The following is a 20303-nucleotide window of genomic DNA, read 5'->3' on the forward strand; positions in this document are numbered from 1 at the left end:
TCATTTAAATGTATATTTAACAGTGAGCTTCTGTTTACGGCAATGGGAAATTTGGTAGCAGTTATGGCTGGTGGTTGTACAACATGATTAATCGATATCACTAAATAGCATGCCTGAAAATGTCAAACTGGCAAATGTTGTGTTATATATATTTTTTACAAGAATTTTAAAAATTATTCAAAAAACCAAAAAGAAAAAAGAGCTCATTAAAATAATAAAGAAAGAAATTAAAATGTATATTTTAATGGCCACATCTGGCTAACAGCCACGGTATCAAATGGCTTAACCCTAGACCCTACATCACCCAAGCTCTGTCCCAGCAGAGCTCAAAACTGGGCACAATTGAGCCTGCCCACCTCCCTGGCTGCACCTGTCCCTCCCACTCACCCACCGAGATTAGCACCTTGGCTACTGTCTCAGCCTCCACGCCTTCTCATGGGCTGTTTGCTCTGCCTGGTCCACCTCGCCCCCTCCCACCCCTTCATCTGCCTTATTCCTACTCCTCCAGGTCTCAGCTCCCACATCCTCTCCTCCAGGAAGCCCCTCCTACCTCAGGCTGGGTCAGGCATCCCCTTGGGCTCCTCCACCCCAGCCCCTGATCACTCTGAGTCATCATTGTCTGGGGATGGGTCCGTCTCCTTACAGGCCTGTGAGTCCCACTGTGGGCTGAGGCCAGGGCAGGAGCTACCTCAATCATCACCATGTCCCCAGCACAGCCCAGCACAGGACTGGGCACAGGAAGTGTGAGTGGGAATGAATCATTGCATAGAGAGATGCTTTTGAAAAACCACACTGAGAACTTTACAGTGAACTAGCCATGGGTCACGGCCCACCTCTGCCACCTACTGGTAGACTTGTTTTTCCTTGAGCCTCAGTTTCCTCATCTGTGAAATGGGAACGGTTGCGTATGGTGGATACTGGATGAGGTAGTATGTGTTGGGTCTGCCTGGCACAGGGGGATTGCTCAACTCGAGGCTGCCATGATGGCTGTTGTAATTACTGCTGTTGTCACCAACAGTCACGCTGAGTGGAAAGAAGAAGGGGTGAAGGGAGGAGTTTTAGGAAGCCCCAAGGAGTTCCTTAGTCACCCGGGAAACTGGTTTGACCAGTGCCTGCACTTCCAACCCAGGGAGCACAGGTGGAACCTCCAGAGCCTGTGGAAAGGGGGTGCTGAGGCTGGGTCGGCCTTGGCCATGTCACAGAGCCACCCCCGGGGTCCCCACTGAGCTGACCCACTTCAGACAGCCAGGGCTCAGCCCCTCTGCCACCTCAGTGTCCAGCAGGTGTCCCTGTGACCTCCTACAGGACGCCAAGATGAAGATTTCCACAAGAGCCCAGGGCTGCTACTCCAAGGACTTCCTGCTCCCAGGTAAGGAGACATCCACCCAGGACTGAGGGGAGAAGGTGGGACTCAGTCCCAGAAGCTGAAGTTTCCTCTTGAAAGAGAGGAAAGATTGTAAGGAAAGGTGAAATTACTAGAGTGGAGGGCAGGGAGTGGGCGGTAGAGTCACAACACCATCCCCATTTTATCTATGGAGTTTTCTAGGATGTCAGGACTCTAAGGGCAGGAATATATTTGTGTTTGGTTCCCTGCCATATCCCCAAATCCCAAACCCATTGCCATCAAGTTGATTCTGACTCATACTGACCGTACAGGACATAGTAGACTACTGCCGCATAGGGTTTCCAAGGTTGTAAATCTTTACAGAAGCAGATTGTCACATCTTTCTCCCGAGCTATATCCCTGTAAAAAAAACCAGCTGCCATCGAGTCAATTCTGACTCATAGCAACCCTGTAAGGCAGCGTAGAACTGCCCCATTCGATTTCCAAGGAGCGCCTGGTGGAATCGAACTGTTGACCTTTTGATTAGTCGCTGTAGCTCTTAACCACTATGCCACCAGGGTTTCCACTATATCCCCAGTGCCTAGAAATCTAGGGAATTAATAAGCATATTCTATATAATATATACCACTGGTATCGTATCATATAATTTATACACCTGACCACTGTCTGTCAGTGGAGGTTTGCATGTTGCTATGATGCCGAACAGGTTTCAGCGGACCTTCCAGACCAAGACTGACTAGGAAGAAAGGCCTGGCAATCTACTTCCAAAAATCAGCCAATGAAAGCCCTATGGATCCCAGGGGACACTGTCCAATCTGCAACCGATCATGGGGATGGTACAGGATCGGGTCGCATTTCATTCCATTGTGCATGGGGTCGCCATGAGTCAGGGCTAACTCGACGGCAGCTAACGTCAACCAGTATTGGTTGAACAACTGACTGAATAAACAAATTAATGAATTCAGAGAGTCCAAAGTGTTTAGAAGCAAACCACATGGCACCTCAGCGCAGAGACACCTTCTGGGCCAGTAGAAGGACAAATCTGTGGCATTCATGCCTATGTTCTGTACCTGGGGCAGACATCACTAATCAATTCCAGCACTGTTTCCAATGAACAGCCCCCGGAGAGCCTATAAGGAGGAGAACACTGCAGTCCCTGTTTGACATTCCCAACCTCAGGCCTCCCCTGTCCCTCCCCACAGCCTCAATCCTGGCCCTCTGGACCCTCCAAAGCTCCCAGGCGGCCCTCCACATCCAGAAGATTCCAGAGCAGCCTCTAAAGGACCAGGACCTCCTCCTGTCAGTCCAGGGCATCCCAGGCACCTTCCAGGACTTCAACTGGTACCAGGGGGAGGAGACCTCCGGCAGCACAATGCTGTTCTCCTACATTCCAGGGCTACAGCGGCCCCAGAGGGATGGCAGTGCCATGCGGCAGCGCGACATCGTTGGTTTCGCCAACGGCTCCATGCTGCTGCGCCGTGCCCAGCCCAGCGACAGTGGCATCTACCAGGTGGCCGTCACCATCAACCCCTCCTGGACCATGAAGGCCAAGACCGAGGTCCGGGTGTCTGGTGAGTGTTGGGGGTCAAGGGAGGAAGTGGGGGGCTAAGACACCCTGAGCACCTACCATTTGTGCCAGGTCCTGTGCAAACACCATCTCATTGATCCTCTCATTCATCCATTCAACATGTATTAATTGAGCACCTACTGTGTTCCAGGTGGGAAGATAGAAAATATTGTTTAATCCTCAGGTGCATTAATTAACAAATAAAATATCTATGGAATGCCTCCTTATGTCAGACATGGAGCCCGTCCCTGGGGAATGCCTTGTATCAGGTACTCCTCACATGCATTGATCGGTCAACTATTTATTGAGTACCTGCTGTATGCCTGGAGTCCCTGGGTGGTACAAACAGTTAACATACTCAGCTGCTAACTGAAAGGTTAGAGGTTCAAGTCTACCCAGAAGTGTCTTGGAAGAAAGCTCTGACAATCTGCTTTCAAAATATCGCAGCCACTGAAACCCCGCGGAGCACAGTCCTACTCCGGCACATGGTCACCGGGATTTGAGATCGATTTGAAGGCAACTGGTTTGGAGTCTCAGGGGAGGTTGCCTGGGAAGGCTTGAAGGATGAGTGGCTGTTCTAACGACAGGAAACAGCAGCTGAGGGAGGGTCCAGCAGAGGGCTCAGCCTGTGCAGGGGCCCGTGGCAGGAAGCTCTGGGCCCTTGAGCACAGCTGGCAGGAGGCCAGCATGGCTCAGCAGGAGAGCAGGGAGAGGCACCTCTGGAGGCCTGGGCCAGATGACACGCTCAAACTCAGGCTCAGGCTGCAATGACAGGAAACAAAAACTCCAGTGTCATCAAGTCGATTCCTACTCATGGTGACCCCATGTGTTTCAGAGTAGAACTGTGCTCCACAGGGTTTTCGGTGACTGTGGTATTTCGAAAGCAGGTTGCCAGACCTTTCTTCCAAGGCACCTCTGGGTGGATTTGAACCATCAACCCTTTAGTTAGTAGCGGAGCACTTAACAAATTTCCTTAGGAGCTTTCTCCAATTGGCTCAAAGTGTGGGGCACCTTGTGGAGCCCCACCTGCAGCCCCTGGATGTCAGCTCCAGGAGAGCCAACTTTCTGTCTGGTTCACAGCTTTCTTCTCTTCAGAGTCTAGGACAGGGCCAGACACACTGTAGAGTAAACGGGTGGGTGGGGAGCCCAGCAGGGCCTGGTGGGACATGGGGGTGTTGTGGGAAAAGCATGATGCTCCCTTCCCCTCCAGGGGGCGCCATTCCTGCACTAGACACTGTTCTGGGTTCCTTTCTCCTCTCCCTGGCCAGGGTGTCCCACTGTGATGCTAAACAGAGTTTCAGCCCAGCCTTCTTTGCATATTCAGAATCTCTTCTTCCAAAATACAGAGAGAGGGAGAAGGGGAACTGGACAGAGAGACAGAGACAGACAGACAGAGAAACCGAGAGAGAATGTGATTGGCCCAGCCCGGGCTGTGGGTTTCTTCCCTTGAGTCAAGGATCCACACCTTGCCCACGGTGTGGGATCAAGTAGGACAAACGAGAGGGAGAATGAGGGCCTGGGGAGCCAGGCCGGGAAGGTGACAAGGACTCAATGCCTGCCATCACTAGTAAAAATCATAATATATATTTATTATCATTCTTGTTCACCATTCCTGCTCCAGTGCCTAGAACATTGCTTGGCGCAGTAAAAAAAAAAAAAAAAAAGTGCCATCGAGTCAATTCCAACTCATGGTGACCCCATCCACGTGTGTCAGAGTAGAACTGTGCTCCACGGGGTTTTCAACAGCTGTGCCTTTTGAAAGTAGATCACCAGGCCTTTCTTCCGAGGTACCTCTGCGTGGACTCAAACCTTCAGCCCTTCAGTTAGCAGCTGAGCGCGTTAACCGATTGCACCACCAGGGGACGCCTGGCACACATTTAAAAAACCAAACCAGTTGCTGTTGAGTCCGTTCTGACTAATGGAGACCCCGTGTGTTTCAGGGTGGAACTGGGCTCCTTAGGGTTTTCGAGGGCTGTGACCTTTGGAAGTAGATTGCCAGGCCTTTCTTCCAAGGCACCTCTGGGTGAATTCAAACTGCCAACATGTGGGTTAGTAGCCAAGCACTGAGTCGTTTTTGCCACGCAAGGGCTCCTTGGCACATGCTAGGCACTCAACAAATGTTTGTGGAACAGACCCTTGAAGAATTGTTAACAACATCTCCTATCTATGAAGCACTGACTACATGTCAGGCACCTCCAAGCTGAGCCTTTTGCTGACCTCACTCATTCCAGCCCCACAAGAACCTTATTGTAAAAATGGCATGGCATCAGAGGGCTTCTAACTTCGGGGGGGGAAGAGAATCAAGATCGACATCAGCCCAAGGCTGATTCCTTTGAGGTGGAGGTCAGACATACCTCCACCCTCCAACCTTTTCAGCGATTCTGACACCAGCCAGAAGCCTGACACCAGCAATTCTGACACCAGCCAGTCCTTCCCACTTAAAGCTGTCCCCTCTACTTCTCTGCTGGGTTTGATAATTTGTCACAATGGCCACATAGACCTCACAGACCATACTCACAGTTATGTGGTTTACTAGGGAAGTAACAGGTTGTAATTCAGGTTCAGGAACGCTCAGGATACAGTTCTTTGATCAGGAGGGGCTCTAATCAGCGGTGCCTGCAGGCACGCCTCTCTCTGGTCCTTGGCCTCTGCCCTGCTGGGGCAAGTGTTACAAAGCGCTTTTAGCTTTGCCAACAAGTGCCCAGAGGCATCCCACTCTGCCAGTAAGCCTCGGCCCAAAGGCTCTCAGCTCTAGCTCCGTGGGTCAGCAAATCTAGCTCTACTGAGTGCCCAGAGGCACCCTATTCCACACCAGCAAGCCTCCTGCCCAAGGCACTCAGCTTTCTCACTCCATGAGCTTTCTCTCCATGGGTCTGGGAAGCCCACCATGCCGTCTCCTGCCGGTCTCCGGCTGGTGCCAGGAGCTTTTCTCAGAGCAGTGATCCCAGGTCCAAAGGATGAGCTGCACTCTTGGCTCTTCTTTCTTGGTGGTGGTGAGATCCTCTTCCTGCCTCTGGGATGGCTCATTTGAAGCCTGGTGGGTTGGCAAAACTGACCGATCCCCTCGTTAGCGGTCCATATGCCTTATTTGCATAGTCACTGTCAATCATTGTGTGTGAGTCAGAGACCGTAGCCAGAAGGGCCATATCAAGTAATTCACTGCACAGCTACCTCATGTAACGGTAAAGTTTAACATCAAAATGAACATAATTTTGATGTAGTCTTGAACGTTTTTACTTTGAATTCTATTGTTTTCTTACCAAATTTTCACTTGAACCACATGAAACTATGTAAATATAAATCCATTTAGACTGTGCTTATGCCATTATAATTTAAAGGTGTAGCTTTAATTTTGCTAGATGTTTATGTCACTACTATTGCCATTAAAAACAAAAAAAAACATTACATTCGGTAATATACAGAAATTACAATTTAAGAGTCACATTAGTACAAAAAACATTACTAAGGATTCTGCATGGTCTGATATGGGAGGAGGTCCATGAGGGGGGTGACACCATGAGTTACCCCACTGGCTGACACCAACCCTAGTGATTCCACGGGTTCCATGTACCTTTTTGCATTAGTCAACTGTCCAATCCCTTTAGTGGGCCGTGCACCTTATTTACATCATCCCACCCAGTCATTTTGTGGGAGTTTCTTCTATGGAGTGCCGACTATATGTCAGGTGTTCCAAGCTAAGCATTTTGCTGACCTCACTCATTCCACCCTCATTTTCTGAGAGTTAAAAGACCATGGCTAGAAGGGTTATAATCAACAATTCACTGCACCACACCTATGATACCTATGATCCCATTTTACAGAGGAGTAAACCAAGGCCCAGAGAGGGGAACCCCCAGCCCAACAATGAGCAGCTCAGAAGGGGGGTGGAAGGTAAGGCTCCATTTGAGTCTGGATGATGCCCAAGTCCGTGTTCCTGACACCCTCTGCCGCCTGGTTCTTTCTCAGCCCTGGCTGCCTCTGCCGAGGCTCCTAAGGAAGCAGAAAGGGACCCGTGCCACCTAGAGAGCAGCTAGCAAGAGGGACAGGGAGCTGCCTTTGTTTCCAGATGGATTGAGCTCAGGTAGTAGAGAAGCAAATCCATTCAGCTCAAAGGAACGTGGCGAAGAAACTGAACTTGTCAGTGATTTCATTCTTCTTGGATCAATAATCAACATCCACGGAAGCCACAGTCAAGAAGCCAAACAACATACTACATTGGGCAAATCTGCTGCAAAAGTTCTCTTTAAAGCACTAAAAAGCAAAGATGTCACTTTAACGACTAAGGTGCGCCTGACCCAAGCCTTGGTATTTTCAGTTGCCTCATATGCATGCGAAAACTGGGCAGTGAAAAAGGAAGACTGAAGAAGAAGTGATGCATTTGAATTACGGCGTTGCCTAAGAATATCGAATATACCATGGACTGCCAGAAGAACGAACAAATCCCTTTTAGAGGAAATACAACCAGAATCCTCCTTAGAAGCAAAGATGGCAAGACTTTGGCTCACTTACTTCGAACATGTCATCAGGAAAGATTCAGTGTTAGAAAAGGACATCATGGTTAGTAAAGTAGAACCCGTTGCCGTCAAGTCAATTCTGACTCATAGCGACCCTATAGGACAGAGTAGAACTGCCCCGTAGGGTTTGCAAGGCTGTAATCTTTATGGAAGTCGAATGCCACATCTTTCTCCCTCAGAACCACTGGTGGGTTCAAACAGCCAGCCTTTCAATTAGCAGCCAAGGGCTTAACCACTGTGCCACCAGGGCTTTTTTTACTAAAACAGAGTGTCGGTGAAGATGGATTGACATCATAGCCACAACAATGGGCTCAAAAATACCGACAATCATGAAGATGGAGCAGGACTGAGCACTGTTCTGTTGTTACCCATAAGGTTGCTATGAGTCAACTCGACTCAACTCTGTGGCATCTAACAACAGCAGGAGAAGAGGAATGGCAAAGTGGAGGCTGAACTCCTGGGAATTAGGGAAGGGGCTGAGGGCGTCTACGTCAGAGTGGGTCTCCTGAGCTGCCAGGGCACTTAGTGATAGAAGGTCTGCATGGTTTGTGAACATTTGAGGGCCGTCGAGGCCCCAAATTCAGCCACATATATGTGGGATAGGGCATCCCTAGGTGATGCAAAAGGTTAAGTGCTCAACTACTAGCCAAAAGGTTGGCAATTCGAACCCACACAGAGGCTCCTCAGAAGACAGGCCTGGCACTCTGCTTCCCAAAAGGTCACAGTCTTGAAAACCCTATGGAGTACAGTTCTACTCTGCACAAATGGGGTCACCATGAGTCCAGATCAACTTGATTGCAACTACCAACAGCAATAGGTGAGATGAGAAGGAAAAAATTGGGACCAATAATGGAACACCTGCTGTGTACCAGGAGAGAATGCTTTATCTCTCTTAGCTGTGAGAGGACATGGCACCTCCTTAGTGCCCGGAACAGAAGCCCTGGGGCTTCAGCTGGGCAGAAGCCATTCCCAAAATAAAGAGTACCATTTTCCAGCTTCCTTTGCAGCCTCCTGCATGGACCGCTCATTCCAACTGGTCTTAAAGCACCACATTGACCAAACAGGATAGTGACCTTGCTGCCAACATTGACACACTGGGCAGTTTCACATACAGAGTTCTCTTAAATGGGAGACCTGGAAGCTCAGAGATGACACGCCCCAGTAGCCGCTGTGGGCTCGAGCCAGGGAGCAGCCCCTTCCGGTGGACTGGGAGCTCTGAAGTTACTTTTATCCCTGCCAGCTGGCCACTTTTGTTGGGTTGTTGTTGTTGTTATTGCTAGCTGCCGTTGAGTCACCCCCAACTCATGGCAACGCCATGCACAATGGAATGAAACACTGCCCAGTCTTGCACCTTCCCCATGATCAGTTGCAAATATGACCATTGTGAACCATTGGGCTTTCATTGGCTGATTTTCTTACGTAGATCGCCAGGCCTTTTTTCCTAGTCTATCCTAATCTGGAAGCTCCATTGAAACATGTTCAGCATCATAGCAACACACAACCCTCCATTGACAGATGGGTGGTGGCAGCACATATGGTGTATTAGCTGGGACTAGAACCCTGGTCTCCAAAATAGAAGGCAAAAATTAATCGTCATAGCAGCCCTGTGAGCAGATGCTACTTTCTTTCGATTTACAGAGCAGGAAAGTGAGGTTCAGAAAATCCCGCAGTTTACCAGTGCCAGAGTCAGGATTCAAACACGACCCTTCCAGACTCACCCACCTGTGGGCTTGAGTCCTGATTGACTCAGTGACTTAGGCATTGTTGGAGAACATAAAAGCAAAATAAAATAGCAATGACGCAATAATAGGAATAAAAAAAGGAATAGAATGGTTAAATCCTCCACCTGTCTGTCAGTTTTTCATACTTTGGTGGATTGTTGTGATCCTGGAAGCTATGCCACCAGTATTTCAAATACCAGCAGCTCACCCATAGTGGACCGTTGTCAGCAAGTTTCCAAACTAAGAAAGACTAGGAAGAAAGGCCTGGCAATCTGCTTCAAAACTTAGCCGATGAAAACGCTATGGATCACAACAGAGCATTGTCTGACTTGCTTGCTTTGCACACGTCATCAGGAGGGAATCAGTTGCTAGAGGAGGAAATGTTTGGCGAAGTGGGCATGTGAGAGTGTGGGAGACTCTCAGTAAGATGGATTGGCACAGTAGCTGCAAAGATGGACTCGACATGTTGATGACTATGAGTATGATGCAGGACTGGGCAACGTTTCATTTTGTTGCATGTAAGGTCGTCAAGAGTCGGAGTTGACTTGATGGCAACAAATAATCATTAAATGGATTGTATGCTTACTGTGCACAGGCACCTGCTAATATCATCCCATAACCCAATGAGGTAAGAATTATCATCAGCCCATTTTACAGATTGTGAGCCTTTCCATTGTGTCATTCATAAAACGGGACAATAACCCCAGCCCCATAGTTCTGTAACTATCTTGCTCTTCTCCACCAAAGCTCTTTGTCTTAGTTATCTAGTGCTGCTATGACAGAAATATCACAAATGGATGGCTTTAACAAAGAGAAATTTATTCTCTCACAGTCTAGGAGGCTAGAAGTCCAAATTCCGGGTGCCAGCTCCAAGGAAAGGCTTCTCTCTCTGTTGGCTCTGGGGGAAGATCCTTGCCATCAATCTTCCCCTGGTCTAGGAGCTTCTCAGCTCAGGGACCCCTGGTCCAAAGGACACACTATGCTCCCAGTGCTACCTTTTTGGTGGTATGAGGTCCCCTTGTCTCTCTGCTCACTTCTCTCTTTTATATCTCAAGAGACTGACTTAAAACACAGCCTAATCTTGTAGATTGAGTCCTGCCTCATTAACATAACTGCCTCTAATCCTGCCTCATTAACATCAAAGAGGTAGGATTTACAACACATATGAAAATCACATCAGATGACAAAATGGTGGACAATCACACAATATCGGGAATTATGACCTAGCCAAGTTGATACTCATTTTGGGGGACACAATTCAATTCATAGCAGGAGGCTAGAAGTCAAATTCAGGGTGCCAGATCTAGGGGAAGGCTCTTTTTCTCTGTCCGCTCTGGGGGAAGGTCCTTGTCTCTTTTCAGCTTCTCTTCCTGGTTCTTTGGCAATCATGTGGAGTGTATCTTTCCCTGTTTGTGCTTGCTTGCTTAATCTGTTCTTTTATATCTCAAAAGAGATTAAGAAACACCCTAAGCTAATACTGCCTCATTAACATAACAAAGAAAACCCATTCCCAAATGGGATGACAACCACAGGTATGGGGGTTAGGATTTATAACCCATATTGGTGGGGGGACACAATTCAATCCGTAACACCCTTCACACTTGGCATTTCCTGGAAGCAGGCGTCCAGCTTGAAATTCAAGGCTGAGAGGTCCCTGTGCTGAAAGTCAGGTAGGGTTGGTCCCAAATACAGCATGTCGCATTTGAGAATCCTGCAAGCCCTCTATGTCCCCCACAAAACAGCCCGGAGCCTCATCCTTTCTGTGGATGAAGGGAATCATCATCAACTGAGGTGGGAAAAGAGGTCCCTGGGTGGAGCAAACGGTTTGCGCTGGACTACTAACCTAAAGATTGGCGCTTCAAATCCATCCAGCGGCACACGGAAGAAAGGCCTGCCAGTCTGCTTCCACAGCCAAGAAAATCCTATGGAGCAGTCCTACTCTGTCACAGGGGGTTGCTATGAGTTGGAATTGACTCAATGGCAATGAGTTTGCTTTTTTTGGTTTTGAGGTGGGACAAAGTGAGCTGGCAGGATGTGGAAGGCATTAGAAGGCAGACTTTGGATGTACTGAGGGTGGTAGGAAGTCCTAGGAAAACAGATTTGGGGGCAGTGGAGAGCCAAGTAGTTTCATCTGGGACAGGCTGAGACTTATGTGCAGCAGTATCACAGGCTGTTGGATACCCAGGAGGCATCCAGGAGAAAGCTCAGGGCTGGAAATATAAAACCCCTCACCAGTGTTCTATGGGTAGTCACTCGTGCAATACTAGTTGTTGGTGCAGTATGGGTAGTCGCTGGTGCAGTATGGGTAGTCACTGTGTTTGCGGGGTGAAAACCCCAGGTTTTGCTCCGCGTGACTTGTTACACCCAATAAACAAGAGGCCAGGTTGGGAGATCAGAAAGATGCTTTTATTTCATTGTACAAGGAAAGGAGCAATCAGGGCTGCTGCCTTCAAGGCTGATGGCAGGCAGCATGAGGAGGTAGGCTTTTACAGAGAGCAGACAAGGAAATGCAAATTCATCATGAGTATTCAGGATTGACCTTGGGGCAGGCACTCAGGGCTTGGGGTAGACAAGGGTGTGATTCTCTGGCTGAGTGTTTATATGTATTTTGCACTTAATGAGCTAATGGGAAGCCTGCTAAGACCGGTTGGGGCCCACTATGGCTGTTCTGTGGTTATCTTGTCAAGGACAGTTTTTAGCCCATTTTATAGCTATCGTGTCAAGGTCAGGTTTAGAAGAATGCGTAGCCTATTCCGTTAGGCGTAGGAGGATACGCCAGAGCAGGTGTCTCTCAGAAGTGTTGGGCTCTAGGCTGCCTGCCTCAACTGGGACAGTATGGGTAGTCACTGGGGCAGTATGGGTAGTCACTGGGGCAGCATGGGTGGTCGCTGGTGCAGTAAGGCTAGTCATTGGTGCAGTGAAAGTAGGGAGCCCTCAAAAGTCATCCCATGGTCCTCTGTCTTCCTCAGAACAGCAGCAGAAGCTGCTTAGTGCACACTCATCTGTGAATATCGGGATCGTGGCTGCCATCATCATTGGATCTCTTGTTGCTGGGGGCCTCGTCATCGGCAGCCTTGCCTATTTCCTGGTGACAAGAGGTTGCAAGGGCCAGAACCACAGGTATGGGAGCACCAGGCCTCTCCTTCCTTTGTGTTTCCTCATCCACTTCTCAGGCCCCATTGATTCTTCCACAAGTCATGTCCTCTGATTCATACACAATCTATTTGAATCCTGGGACCCCTGAGGTGAAAAGAATCTTTCCATATGCCTTAGACATAATTCTGCATTGCAAGGGACAGATAACCTAGCCTTAAACTGGCTTACAAAAAATGAAAGTTTTTTGTTTGTTCTACATAACTGATTGCCTTCAGGTATGGCTGGATCCAGGGGCTCCCATGATTTCTGCATAGCTCGTCCCCTCCCCAGCTCAGGTCTTTGCTTAAATGTCACCTTCTTGGTGAGGCTTCCCACACCATCCTATTTGAAACTTCAGGCACCCCCCTCCTCTTCTGCCCCTCTCCTTTTCTTCATTTTCCTTCACAGTAGTTTTTGCTCCCTGACATTATACTGGGTATCACTGATTCAAATTCTCTCTTTCTCTCTCCCCACTAGAACGTCCCCTCCAGGAGGCCAGAGGTCTTTGTCAGTCCTGGTCCCAGCTGTGTCCCCAGTGCCTGCAACAATACCCAGCCCATGGTCAGTGCTCCTTAAATATTTGTTTAGTGAATTAATGAATTTTCTAGATTTAGTGAATTAGGATGTTGAGTGTACTTTTTAAATAAGACCATTCAAATGAGTCAATTTAAAAAGAATGGTTAACCCATAACAACTGAAAACATTAAATCAGTAATCAAAAACCTCCCAAAATTAAGACACAACTATTGATCTCTATGCATCCAAAGTAAAAGAGAAAGAAGGAAACCAAAGACTCAGAGAAGAAACTAGTCCAAAGAACTAAAAGCCTACATGAACCACAACCTCATCTATCCTGAAACCAGAAGAACTAGATGGTGCCCGGCTACCGCTACTGACTGTTCTGATCAGGAACGCAATAGATGGATCTTGGCAGTATGGGAGCAAAATGTGGAACAGAACTCAAATTCTTAAAAAGTCTAGACTTACTGAACTAGTTGAGACTGAGGACTCTTCAAGACTGTCACCCTGAGATATTCTTTAAACCTTGAACCAAAACTATTCCATGAGGTCATCTTTTAACTAAATAACAGATTGGCTCATAAACAATATCATCCATGAGTATTGTGCTCCCTTTCATCAACATTTACTTAGAAGTAAGGAAGAGAAGGCAAGGGGATGGGGAAACTAGATTAATGGAAACAGAACAACCAGAATAGAAATGAGAAAGTTGACAAGCTGTGAAAAATGTAACCAATGTCACTGAACAAATTGTGTAGAATCTGTTAAATGGAAACCCAATTTTTTGTGTAAACTTTAACCAAAACACAATAAAATATTTTAATTAAAAAAAAAAAAAAAAACCTCCCATCAAAGAAAAGTCCTGGACCAGATGACTTCACTGGGGAATTCTACCAAACATGTAGAGAAGAAGTGACTCCAACCTTACTTAAACTTTTCCAAATAATAAAAGAGGAGGGAATACTTCCTACCTTGTTCTATGAGGCTGGCACTACTCTGATACCAAAAACCAGATGAAGAAACTACAAGAAAACTGCAGACTAGTACCTCTTATGAATATTGAAGCAAAAATACTCAACAAAATACTAACAAACAAATTCAAAAACATATTAAAAGGATGCTCAAATGGAATTTATCCCAGGAAAGCAAGGATGGCTCAACATTAGAAAACCAATCAATGTAATACACCATATTTGTATTAACGATAGCAAAGGAAAAGGACCACTTGATCATGTCAATCAATGCAGAAAAGGCATTTGACAAAATTCAACACCCTTTTGTGACAAAAACTCTCAACAAGACAGAAATTGAAAGGAAAGAGAAAGGTTGAGGAAACCATAACATGGGTCGATGGAGCAGACTCGTTTAGGTGGTCCGTGTAAACGGTGACGTTTGAGAAATCTAGTTCACTGGCATAACGTGGCCGCTGAGGAAGCTGAAAGGAGTCCTGGTGAGTTAGTGGTTAAGCACTCACCTGCTAACTGAAAGGTCAGTGATTCGAACCTATTCGCCGCTCGGTGGGAGAAACATGTGGCAGCATGCTTCTGTAAAGATTACAGCCTTGGAAACCCTATGGGGCAGTTCTACTCTCTCCAATAGTCACTGTGATTCAGAATCGACTCAGTGGTAATGGGTTTGGTTTGTTGGTTTAGGGATACTGAGGAAGGGCTATGTGGTTAAGGATTATGGGAGAAGAGGCTGGGATGGGACAAGCCTTGGTTCACCCTAAAGCAGGCCCACCTAGCTCTTTGTGGCCTGGTGGGCTTTCCAGCTTCTCTCTCTCTACCCACTTGCCAGTTTCTAACACCAGGTCCCTCCCTGTGCCCCCAGGATGACCCATACAGAGAAGCCAGAGCTGAGCCCAGGTTTTAACACTGGTAAGTGGGGACTCCAAATCTCACTACCCAGCCCCCCCTATGTTGCTCCTTCCTTTTCTTCCCATAACCACAGACCCCTTGTTCTCGCCCAGTCAGGGGCCAGTTGCAGGCCCTGCCTAGACCTCTCTGGGGCTCCCCAGTCTCAGCCCACAACCTGAGTGCATTAGTGCCCACCGTAAACCTACTTTGCCTCCTCTTCTCAGTGACTGGCACCCTGCCATCTCTTCACCCACAGTCACCTGGGCCACACCTGAGGCTCCCTGTCCCACAGCCCCTACCACCCAAGCCCATCAGGTTCCAGGTCCTGTCTCCAGCACAGACCTTGGTCCTCCCCCACTGGCCATGGCCCAATCCAGGCTCCATCCCTCAGGTCCCTCACCCAGCTCCTTGATGGTCTCCTGGCCTCCAGGCTTGCCTCCAAACCCTGGGCAAGGATCCTTCTAAAACTCTGGCCCTCGCCCTCCTCTACACAAACATCCTCCATGGCTCCCCAGTGCCCTTGAAACAAAGTTCAGGCTTCTTAACATAGCTCTCAAGAACTGGTCCCCACTGTCTTCCCTGGCTTTGTCACCCACGTGTAACATCCACTGCAAAAAAAAATTACCATTTTTATCCAGACAGACCAAACAAAGCATAGTTCCTCAAACACAGCAGTTTCTCTCTCTCTCTCTCTCTCTCTCTTCACCCCGGCCCCCCACCCCCCGCCAGGCCTCCACACGCCAGACCTCTGCACGAGTTATTTCCTCACCTGCCTTTGAATAGCTCTCACTTCTCTTTCCAGAATCCCCATCTCCAGGAAGCCCTCCCTGACTTCCTCAGGCTGGGTCAGGCGCCCCCTCTGAGCTCCCCTGTCCCAGCCCACCTCACTCTGGGTGGTCACTGTCTGAGGGCGGGTCTGTCTTTCCCCAATGGACTGTGAGGCCTAGGAGGGCAGCGCCAGGGCTATCTCATCACCCATGTGTCCCCAGCACAGGGCTGGGCAAGAAGAGGGGTTTGTAAGAATGTTCATTGAATGAATGCTGTGAGACAACCAGAATGGGCCTGTGGGCCATCTGTCAGCTAGTACCTCCCCTTATCCCCCACTTCAGGTGACAACATCTACGAGGTGATGCCATCTCCAGGCCTCCTGGTGTCCCCCCTCAGTGACACAGGGCTAATGCACTCCACCCTGGTGAGTCCCACCTTCTGCTCTAAACCCCTCTTCCGACAGGTTCCCCTCAGAGTTTGCTGCCGTACCCTGACCCACAGTTCGGAACTTACCACTCTCACAGGATGCCCCGTATTTTAAAAATCATCAGGAAAAAAGACTGGAAGGAAGCAGCAAAATATAAACAGCATTTGCCTCTGGAGTGTGAAGGATGGCAGGCGGTTTTATTTTCTCTTGTAAAAGTGTCTGCTTTTCTACACCGAGCAGATGTTCCTCTTATAATTAGGGGGAAAAGTTGATAAAAAGAAGTTACTTAAATGAAATAAAACCAGACACTTACAAAACTAAGGCTAAAAGCTTAGAGACAAAGGTGTTGAGGGGGTCAAAGATCAAGAAAGGGCGAGGCTGAGAAATTAACAGGCTACTGGACAAAGCCGGATAAAGCCAGTGCCCTCGCGCCCATCAGTCTGAGGGGAACACTGAGGCCCAAAGAAGTTAATTCTCTTCCCCAGGGGCCACATAGTCAGAGAGTGGACGATGGGGAATTCGAGTCCAGGTCTGTCTCATGCCAAAGGTCAAAGGCTGGAAGGCATAGGGAGCCTGGCTCACTTGTGTTCTTTCTCCACAGCCCCCACCCCTGCCCCCACCCATGCAGCCAGAGCTGGAGCCTGAGAACCATCACTACCAGGTGTGGAGCTGTGTGTGTTGGCAGGGGGGTGTCGGGGCCTTCATGGATTTGGGAGCTTGGGTGGGAAGGGGCTCAGGGAGGTGGGGGACACTGTTCTCGCCTCTCCCCCCTCTCAAGTTCTCTGGCTCCCTGGTCACAGCCTTACTAAAAGCCAGTGGGCAAGTCTTCTCCCCTCAGGGGACTGCAGTTTCCTCCCTTGTAAGAGGGACCCATGACCTTGAACTTGCACAGGAGGAACCGAGGCCTGGAGAGAGGGAGGGGCTTGCCCTGGTTACACAGCGGTTCCAGTCCAGGGTCGGACCCATGGCAGGGGCCCACTTCTGGGCCTGGGTCTCACCTCTCCAACCCCTCCTGTCTGCCCTGTCTCTTCCTATGTCTCTGTCTCCATCTGTCCTTCTGTCCGTGTGTGCTTCTCTGCCCCTTGAGTGGGGTCTCTCTATGGCTTTTTCTCTGTCTCTCTTTTTCTATGTCTTTCATCTTTCTCTCCCTAGCTCTTTCTCTGAGTCTCTTTACAGATCTTTGTTTTTCCCCTTCTCTGTCTGTCTCCCTCCATTTCTGTGTCTTTGTCTCTCCCCTCTCATCGTCTCTGTCACTCTGTGTCCACTCCTTTTTCTGGCTCTTCCAGAATCTTCCTTGTCACGGTACCTCCCTCTCTTTCAGTCTTGGTCTTCCACTCCATCTCTGTGTCTTCCCTCTGTTTCTTTCAGTCTCTGATTTGGCCTCTCTCTGTCTCCCTCCCATTCTCACCCCCAAATAATCATTCCTCTCTCTCTTCCCCTCCCCCACCTCCTAGGACCTGCTAAATCCCGACCCTGCCCCTTACTGCCAGCTGGTGCCAGCCCCCTGAAGGGGTCCCTGGCCAGGCCAGACCAGGAGACGACTACCTTCAGCCCTCCCCTGGGGGCCTCAGGCCTACAGAAAACAGACTGCAGACACCCAGTAGGCCAAGTGTGGGGACGGACAGCATCGCGGCAGGTGTCCCTGGTGGGGGACATGAGACTGTCGGCCCAGCTCTTTACTCACCCCCCGAGTGTATGACCGCCCGCTTAAGTCTGTTCCTTCAGCCAACCTAGCCCAGATCACGTACCTGGGAAAAGTAGGTTCTTGCATCCTCCCGCCTCAAAGTGACCCCCCATCTAGATATTTGGGGGTGAGGGAGATGGTCTCGGGCCTGCCTCTAACCAGACCTCACAGGCACCCACTTGGCTGGGCTCTCAGCTGTCTGACCACAGTGCCCCACCCCCACCCTACCAGTCACCTCCGGGACTCCAAAAGCCCCTTCTCCCCAGGGACAAGTCAGCCAGGTCATGCAGGCCCCAGGGGATAAGGCACATGGAAGGGAGGCCTGGCATCACAGACCTGTGGCCCCAGATGACAGCTCTGGCAAGTTTCCACAGCTGCCGGAACCTTCTTTGCTCCACCACCTCCAAACCAGTTGCCATGGACTCAATTCCAACTCAGGGTGACCCCACGTGTGTCAGAGTAGAACTGTGCTCCATAGGTTTTTCAATTACTGATTTTTCAGGAGTAGGTTGCCAGGACTTTTTTCCAAGGTGCCTCTGGGTGGACTTGAACTTCCAACTTTTTGGCTAGCAGCTGAGTGCATTAACCGTTTGCACCAGCCAGGGACTCTGCAGCCACTCTAGGCCCTCTGTAAAATCAGCTTGGGGGAGATGTCTGACCTCCCATAACTTCACAAGGGGAAAGGAGACTCAAGATCAACAGCCCAAGGCTGGTTTCTATGAGGCAGAGGTCAGACATGCCTTCTCTCTCCACCATCTTTACCGATTCTGACACCAACCATCCCTCCCACGGCACTCTCTGCTTCTCTGCTGGGTTCGATAATTCATTGCAATGGCCACACAGAACTCGGATAATACTCACGATTATGGGGTTTATTAGGGAAGGAACAGGTTACAATTCAGGTTGAGGAACACTCAGGATACAGTTCTTCCATCAGGACAGCCTCTTCCCAGCCATGCTCGCAGATACGCCTCTCCCTGGCCCTAGGCCTCTGCCCAGAGGCACTCAGCTTTCTCTCTCTGTGGGCTGGGAAACCCACCACACCATCTCCAGCTGTCAGGTCTTGCTGCCTTCAGTATTATAGCTCACTCTCTGTCTTCCTTAGTGCAGGGGTCCCGGGTCCAAAGGATGTACTGGCTCCCGGCTGTTCATCCTTGGTGGTGGTGGTATCTTCTTTTCCACCTCTGGGGTGGCACATTTCAAGCCCAATGGGATGGCAAAACTAACCAATCCCCATGGTTGGCTACAATTACCCTATCTGCACAGTCCTGCCCAATCACCTGGGTGGGAGTTACAAGACCACCAGTGAGAAAGGCCACACGAAAGCAATCCATCACACTGCACCTTCTCAAAGCTCAGAGTCTCTCAGAAACCTGCTACCAACTTCCAGCCCTCACCCCACCCTAAATCTCATCAAGTCCTTACTTTATTTGTTAATTCAGCAAACTGAGCCGCTGCTGTGTGCCAGGTACAGTTCTAGACCCTGGCAGTGAACAAAACAGACAAAGACGTCTGCCCTCCTACAGGGACACTCCGGCAGAGGAGAGTCGGGAAACAAAATAAAGAACTAAAATACATTAGCATGTCAGATGGTGATAAGGGCAGTGGAGAAAACAAAGAGGGGAGGGGGGTTGGGAGTGTTGGAGATTGAGATTTTAAACGGGGTGGGGGCAGAAAACCCTCACTGAGAAGGCGATATATAAGCAAAGACCTGAAGGAGGTGAAGGAGGGAGCCATGTGGGGATCTGGGAAGAGAGCATTCCAGGCAGAGGAAACAGCAAGTACAAAGGCCCTCAGGTGCGACGCCGTGGTGTGTTCAAGGAGCAGCAAGGAGGCCGGTGAGCCCTGAGCAGAGTGGGGAAGTGGGAAAGAGTGGGAGGTGATGTCACAGAGATGGGGCGGGGCAGATCTTGTGGGGCAGTGGAAGGCCCTGCAAAGACTGTTTTGGCTCTGTGGGACGAAGGGGAGACCATGGTAGGCTAAATAACGGCCCCCCAAAGATGTCTGCATCCTAATCCTCAAGGCCTGTGAACATGTTATGCTACAAGGCAAAGGGAATTAAGGCTACTAATCAACTGGCCTTTAGCTGGGGATATTATTCTGAATTATCCAGTGGGCCCAATGCAATCACAAGGGTTCCTACAAGTAAAAGAGGGAGGCAGGACCTGCCATTACTGGCTTTGAAGATGGAAGAGGGAGGGCCACAAGCTAAGGAATGCGAGCAGCCTCTAGAAGCTAGAAAAGGCAAGAAAACAAATTCTCCTGAAAAGTCTCCAGAACTATGGCAGTCCTGCAAGACCCATTTTAGGCTTCTGACCTCCAGAACCATAAGAGAATAAATTTCTGTTGTGTTAACTCACTAAGTCTGTGGAATATCATTATAGCGGCCATAAAAAAAAAAAAAAAAAAAAAAAAACAAAGACAACCAAACCCATCGCAGTCAAGTTGATTCCGATTCATGGCAACTCCATGTGTTACAGAGTAGAACTGTGCTCCACAGGGTTTTCTTGGCTGTAATCTTTACGGGAGCAGGTTGCCAGACCTTTCTTCCATGGAGCTACTCGTTAGGTTCAACCACCAAACTTTGGGTTAGCAAACCTCTTGCACCACCCAAGCTCCTTATAAACAAAACAAAACATTGCCATCAAGTCAATTCCAACTCATAGTGACCCCACAGGAGAGAGTAGAACTGCCGCATGGGGTTTCAAAGGAGCAGCTGGTGGATTCAAACTGCCGACCTTTTGGTTAGCAGTCATAGCTCTTAACC

At 49.1% G+C, this 20303-nt stretch overlaps 1 protein-coding gene across 2 annotated transcripts; it reads left to right on the forward strand.

Moving 5' to 3' along the window:
- Window positions 1-609: 609 nt before the first annotated feature.
- On the forward strand, window positions 610-19898 carry CEACAM19 (CEA cell adhesion molecule 19). Of its 2 annotated transcripts, XM_003406439.3 has the most exons (8): window positions 615-1369; window positions 2548-2916; window positions 12117-12267; window positions 12760-12843; window positions 14632-14678; window positions 15767-15849; window positions 16454-16513; window positions 17307-19898. In XM_003406439.3, exons 1-8 carry the CDS (start codon window positions 1315-1317, stop codon window positions 17358-17360), a joined length of 903 nt encoding a protein of 300 aa, XP_003406487.1. In that variant the 5' UTR covers window positions 615-1314; the 3' UTR covers window positions 17361-19898. The 2 variants fall into 2 exon arrangements, with proteins under 2 accessions (XP_023398921.1, XP_003406487.1); XM_023543153.2 differs by lacking the exons at window positions 16454-16513; window positions 17307-19898 and having other exon boundaries at window positions 610-1369; window positions 15767-16031.
- The last annotated feature ends 405 nt before the right edge of the window (window positions 19899-20303 follow it).

The sequence above is a fragment of the Loxodonta africana genome, chromosome 11 (assembly GCF_030014295.1).
Source record: "Loxodonta africana isolate mLoxAfr1 chromosome 11, mLoxAfr1.hap2, whole genome shotgun sequence".
In the NCBI taxonomy this organism is placed as follows: Eukaryota; Metazoa; Chordata; class Mammalia; order Proboscidea; family Elephantidae; genus Loxodonta; species Loxodonta africana.